Consider the following 6596-nt stretch of genomic DNA (forward strand, 5'->3'; position numbering starts at 1 on the left):
ACACACACACACACACACACACACACACACACACACACACACACACAACTTTTCAGAACTTGCTGTGATCACTCATTTAGATGGCTTAAAAGCAGGATAGACAGATTCATGGAGACAGATTCAGATTCAGTGGATGCTGGCCAAAGGACCTCTGTGTTCATAGGTTCTGAATAATGGTTGTGGAGGGAGGGGCAACAACTGGTGAGGTTTTAGTTTCTGCAGGCCTTCTGGATCACTTTGTTGGAACCAAGATGCTGGACTAAGGGGATTTTTAGTCTGATTCAGCTGGGTAGCTCTTCAGAGGAAACATGCATAAAATAATATTTGGGATGCTTCCAAAATTCTATGACTTATTGAAACAACCCTACCATTTGGGTTTAGCACATGTTAAATATCACAAAGTATAATAATGTACTTTAATTAGTAGTGAGATTTTTTTAAAATTCCCAGGTTGGGTGCTCTGTGCCTTTAAACATCCCTTGTCTGAAGTTCAGGACTTGTCCCAAGCCTGGCTTTTTCTGCATGTTTGTCAGAATATGGTAGAAGAGATGAAATTGTGAAATGACCTGCTCTGACATAAGCATACAGAAGAGTAACTTTGCTAAGTATTTGCATCTTGTCTGTTCTGTGTGTTCAAGGTGGCCAGCTGACAGAGTGTTTAGTCACTGGCTTGGAATTCCCACTTAGCCATGGTGGGTCATAGGTGACCTTGAAGAAGTTATCATTTCTCAGGCTGGCCTATTTCTGAGGGGTATTGAGAGGATGAAAGAATTGAATCCTAGATCTTCCTTGGAAAAAGCTCAGGATGTCAGTGTAATGGGCAATTATTATTTTTCTCGGGCACATATGTTTATCACTTGCTATATCTACTGTCTTGTAGGAGCCCAGTGTGTTGATCTTGGGAACTCTTACATATGTCAATGTCAAGCTGGATTTACTGGAAGGCACTGTGACGATAATGTGGACGACTGTGCTTCCTTTCCTTGCTTGAACGGTGGGACTTGCCAAGATGGGATCAATGACTATTCTTGCACCTGCCCCCCGGGATACAGTGGAAAGAACTGCAGCACTCCTGTCAGCAAATGTGAACATAGCCCTTGTCATAATGGAGCCACTTGCCACGAGAGAAACAACCGCTATGTTTGTGAGTGTGCTCGAGGATATGGAGGTCACAACTGCCAGTTTTTGCTCCCAGAACCACCTCCAGGGCCAGTCATTGTTGACATCACTGAGAAGTATACTGAAGGTCAGAGCTCCCAGTTTCCTTGGATTGCAGTGTGTGCTGGAATTATTCTGGTCCTGATGCTCTTGTTGGGCTGTGCAGCCATTATTGTCTGCTTCAGACTCAAAATGCAGAAGAGGCAGCATCAGCCTGATGTGTTCAGAAGTGAAACTGAGACCATGAACAATTTGGCCAATTGCCAGCGGGAGAAGGACATTTCCATAAGTGTCATTGGTGCGACCCAGATTAAGAACACCAATAAAAAAGTAGATTTTCACAGCGATCATGCTGACAAAAATGGCTACAAAGCCAGATACCCATCAGTGGATTACAATTTGGTTCATGAACTCAAGAATGAGGACTCTGTGAAAGAAGAGCATGGCAAATGCGAAGCCAAGTGTGAAACATATGATTCAGATGCAGAGGAGAAAAGCACAGTACAGCTAAAGAGGTATGTAGCAGCAGGGTGTATTTGGTGGCGATGGATAAGTGAGCACTCTCATATGAGTGCTGGGAACAGTCTTCTAGTTAGTTGCAAAAGCATTCTACTAATTGTGGCATGTGGTTCTCCCCTCCTCTCCCCGTTTATTTTACAGTGAAACCTCTGAAAGGAAACGACCAGAATCTGTATATTCCACTTCAAAAGATACAAAGTACCAGTCGGTGTATGTCATATCAGAAGAAAAAGATGAATGCATTATAGCAACAGAGGTTGGTATTACCCAGCAGGCTGAAAAGATCCAGATACTGATCCAGATTCCCAGCTAGCTAGACTCATTAGCATATTCTATTCCCTTATCCTTGCTGTGCCTACAGCTTTTGTTTGTCTTTTACAAAACCCAGTTCTGCAAGTCGTTTTCTCCTGTTGGAGTCCTGAACTCCAATGAAATGTACCATGAAGATGTTGCTTTGCCTTTGCATACTAGATTAGTCCTATTGACACTGGTGGAGCTAAAAGCCAATAGGATGATTCCAGCATAAAATGCCTGTGAAATTATGCTTAGGAAATATTCCCCATAACTTTAATAATAGCACTGGCTTTTGGATGAGATCTTAGAGCTGTCATTAATATGTATGCTAAAATTAAAGATAAATACAGTGACTATGAAACACTAAAATCTGAGAAATCATGAGACATCTAAAAATGGACAAGGCTGTAGAAGTGGCTATACCTGTTTTATCTGTCACTAGAGGAATATAATGAGTCTTCTTGGTGGATTTATCCATGTAGCCAAGCCTTGAAAATAACTGGTTGTTGTAGGTTTTCTGGGCTGTGTGGCCGTGGTCTGGCAGATCTTGCTCCTAACGTTTCACCTGCATCCGTGGCTGGCATCTTCAAAGGTGTATCACAGAGAGAAGTCTGTTACACGCTGTGTCAGAGAAGTCTGTTACTGACTGTGTCCGTGTGTAACAGACTTCTCTCTGTGATACACCTTTGAAGATGCCACCCACAGATGCAGGTGAAACGTTAGGAGCAAGATCTACCAGACCACGGCCACACAGCCTGGAAAACCCACAACAACCAGTTGTATCTAGCCGTGAAAGCCTTCGACAATACCTTGAAAATAAGTTTATGTAAGCTATTAACTCACAGATTAGTAGCCCATCTGTCATGTTGCCTCAAAGGAAAAAAAAACCCTTTTCATCCTGGTCACCTGGAGAACATTTTGCTTGTCACAGGTGACCAGCTAAACAGGTGGTTATAATTCTAGCATATATTAATAGGTCTTCATCCCTTGCATCAATTCACTCCTTTTCTCCTCCCCTCCCCCATCTTTTTCCAATTCTTTACAGGTGTGAAGAAAAGGCAATACGGCAAAATTGTTATTTCTGAAACAATTTTCCAAGGTAATAATGCCCCAATGAATGCTGCTGAACAAGGAAAGGGAGAAAGATTCCTTCACTGACTGCTGCTGAGAAACTAAATTCAGGCTGAGCTGGTTCTCTACTGAAGTTAGCAAAAGTGACTGCAAAGAAAACATGGTGGACACTAGGCCAGGGTCTGTGTTCAAGGATACCTGTTGCACTGCCTTTTATGAATATTTATCATTGCACTATGGTCAGTTGCTTTTTTCTATATATATTTAATGAATGGACTTAATATCTGCATAAGAAACATGCACTCCCGGAAGTGTATATTTTGGATTCTTATGAGCCAGTTGTTTCTTGAATTAGAGATACACACATTGCCTTTTTTGGTCCTTTTTTATACTAAAAATGTGTTTTTACTAGGTGGGAAAGCGTGTTATTTTTTTTTAATCTGTAAAAAAATTATTTTCTGGATATTTGTAAAGCTTGAGTATTTTGTGATTTTTTTATAATTTAAATTTTTGGTAAATATGTACAAAGGCACTTCGGGTCTATGTGACTATATTTTTTGTATATAATGTATTTATGGAATATTGTGCAAAATGTTATTTGAGGGTTTTTTACTGTTCATGATGAAATTCATTTTTAAACTATTTTTCCAAAATAAATATTATTAATGATATTCAAAGTATAGATCTTCTTTGCAAAACTATTTGACCGAATGATGTTTGTGGTGATGCTCTTGGTATGAACATGGGGGTGGGAGGTGGGCATGGTTCATGGTCAAAGCATGTTTCTTGCAGTCAGCCTCTGACAAATGAAAGTCAAAGAACTTGGCTGGCAGTACTGGAAAAGATCCTTGACTGAGGCCTGGAGTGGACATTGAACATGGGATTCATTGACCAGACAAACTGTTGTCCTAACTTAGTATAAAGCATTGTGTTCATGCAGTCGCAGTGGGTCAAAAGGTCTCATGGAACAGATCTGCATGCTCAGCTGGGACTATCCCACTGATGACTGCAAAAAGTGAATGTCCCCTGCCTGTCCATAGAGGTTTACTTTTTTAAAGAAATCTTGCACATTAACAGACCTGTGGACTGGCCCTTGGAAAAAAATGATACTATCTGAGTATTGGGCACATTCTAGCAACATGACAAATATATAGGTCCTGCTTAGGAGCAGTGGTTGGTAGGTTGAATCCATCACTACAAAAATTCTGTTTTCCCTTTCCTGCTTCTACATCTTTTGCTTGAAAGCTAGATTATTCCTGATTCTGATACAGCAGGCTGGTTTTCTAGAAGAGGGGGACACATGTTCAGGGGCTATTCTAGGACTTCTTAATGTATTCACTTGGTTGTGAAAACTCCAAAGTGACTTTTAATAACTTTTCAAATATATTGTGCAAATCAAAGGAAATTAATTAGCACAGTCTTTTGCTTTGGTAATATGCCTGCTATTGAAAACAGGTTCTAGTTTTGAACCCCGAGTTCACCCTCCTTGCATTTTGCACACTTCTGAATTTTTAAAAAATAGATATGGTTTGCAATAAAACGTACTAGTGGCTTGGATGATCAGCAGAACTATGGAATAGTGTCAAACTATTAAGCTGAAAGGATCGAATCAATACCAGTAAATTCCTAAGCTAGAATACTTCAAAAAGAAGCAAAAGAGTTTTAGAAGGAGGTTAGCAGCTGGTTACATTTAGGTGCTTCTTGTTCTCAGACAAACTTTGTGCTTTATGTGAAAAGAAGGACCAGTGCTTAGTAGCAGAATTTGAGGCTCCAGGTGAAGTCCCAGGGATCACCTGTTAAAGGCTGCCAAATAACAGTTGGCACGGTTGCTGCTAGAGCAGAATATGGTTCTAAAAGTTTCAGTGATCTAACATGGGATGAAAGAAGACAAAGTGGCATGCAGTGGTTAGATGCTGATCTAGGACCTGGCAAAATCCTTGTTCAGGTGGCCACTCTGCCATAAGCTTTCTAGGTAATCTTGGGCCAATCACTTTATGGTCACTTCAAAAACACTTGGGGATTAGAAGTAAGGAAAATAAGGGAAAGCAAACTCAAAGAGATTGTCTTTGTAAAGCTCCATGAACCCAAATCAATGTAACAGAATACTTCAAGGGGCTGCTTTGAGTTTTTGATTTTGAAACAAGTTGTAAAATGCCCACTAGCGTGGCCTAGGTGCAAAGCCTATAATATAGTTGTCCAAGTGTTGGACTGGGGAGATTGAGGTACAAACCCCCACAGTTATGTGATCACTGGCTGACCTTGGTCCAGTCACTCTACCTAACCCACCTCAAAAAGTTAATTGTGAGAATGAAATACGGAGGAAAACCACATGCTACTTTGAGTCCCTTGAAGTATAGGAGGGATGAGAAGTTAGAGAACAAATTCGCTTAATTTGATCAAAGGCAATTAATAATCAAAAATAGAAATGTCAATAAACAACCCTGCTGAAATATGACAAGAACCTATAATATATTTTATGTTATTTATTAAATTTAATACTCTGCCTTTTTGCAGCCAAAGCCAGGCTCAGGGCAGCTTGCACACATAATTTAATCACATCAATTTATGATACATTAAAACTTTAAAGCACAATATACATTTCTATCCCCAATAGGAACTAATTGGGTACCCGTAATGGATTCCAGTACAGACTAAAATTCTGTCTCCCCTGATCCCATCATAGATCCAGTCACTGCTCAGGCAGGGGAGGAGGGGGGAACAACATTGGGGAACCAGAAAGATGGAACGGACCCATGTTCTTTTTTAACCAAAGGTCCTGTGGAACATTTCCGTCTTGCAGGCCTTGTGGATCCTGCAGGCCCTGGTGTCAGCTGAAAGGGAATTCCACCAGGCAGTTCTGGTTGAGGCTAGCCAAATGTTTTGAGACCACCAGGAGGTTATAACCAGAGGAACGAAGCATCCTCTGTAGGAAGTATGGAGGCAGTATTTCTCATGCAACCTTTAGCACGGAAGATCAGCAGGCTGGCAATCAGAAATGAACACAGTCCAAGTCAGTGTTAAATGTGCGTTGATTGAAATGGGTTTGAGCATGTTTAACACTGTGCTGGACTGTGGCCGTTTAGCTTGGATTGTGTTTTGTTGCTATAATTGTCACGACAGCAAAAGCAATGGGATCATTGATACTAACATGCTATTTGCAATCTGCTGCGATGATTGTTTTTGACTTGATTTCAGGAAGTGTGATTGACTAGAATGGCAGTTGTGAGCATCCAGAGCAGGGCAGATTTATCTGGGTTATCTATCTGTCAAATGATAAAGTTCTTTTGACATTTCCTCTTGAGAAACACAATACTCTGTTTTGTTGAATTGCTGCTGTCAGAGGCCTGTTGTTCACTAACATCAGTCTTGCAATACAGTTTTGTAACAACATGTTTTTACAAACTTCAGATGTTCCACAAGCTTTAGGGGAAAAGTCAGTGTGCACTAAAGTTCACTTTTATCTCGGATTTAAAAAGAATGGTGGAATTTATTCTTATCCAAGCTGACAAATAAACATTGGTTTAATATTTACAAGTAAAATATTTAAATAAAAG

The 6596-nt window shown here is 40.3% G+C and overlaps 1 protein-coding gene across 1 annotated transcript; it reads left to right on the forward strand.

The window, feature by feature from the left end:
• The first annotated feature begins 742 nt into the window (after positions 1–742).
• On the forward strand, positions 743–3713 carry LOC125427063 (delta-like protein 1). The gene is made up of 3 exons (XM_048486059.1): positions 743–1673; positions 1819–1933; positions 3017–3713. Exons 1-3 carry the CDS (start codon positions 763–765, stop codon positions 3020–3022), a joined length of 1032 nt encoding a protein of 343 aa, XP_048342016.1. The 5' UTR covers positions 743–762; the 3' UTR covers positions 3023–3713.
• The last annotated feature ends 2883 nt before the right edge of the window (positions 3714–6596 follow it).

This window comes from Sphaerodactylus townsendi, linkage group LG01, assembly GCF_021028975.2.
Source record: "Sphaerodactylus townsendi isolate TG3544 linkage group LG01, MPM_Stown_v2.3, whole genome shotgun sequence".
Taxonomy (NCBI): domain Eukaryota; kingdom Metazoa; phylum Chordata; class Lepidosauria; order Squamata; family Sphaerodactylidae; genus Sphaerodactylus; species Sphaerodactylus townsendi.

Bases quoted from the DNA above. Each gene is read 5' to 3' on its own strand.
- LOC125427063 (XM_048486059.1), top strand. From the start codon at position 763: ATGAAAGAATTGAATCCTAGATCTTCCTTGGAAAAAGCTCAGGATGTC. The intron at 1,674-1,818 runs GTATGTAGCAGC...TTTATTTTACAG, and splicing joins AGCACAGTACAGCTAAAGAG to TGAAACCTCTGAAAGGAAAC.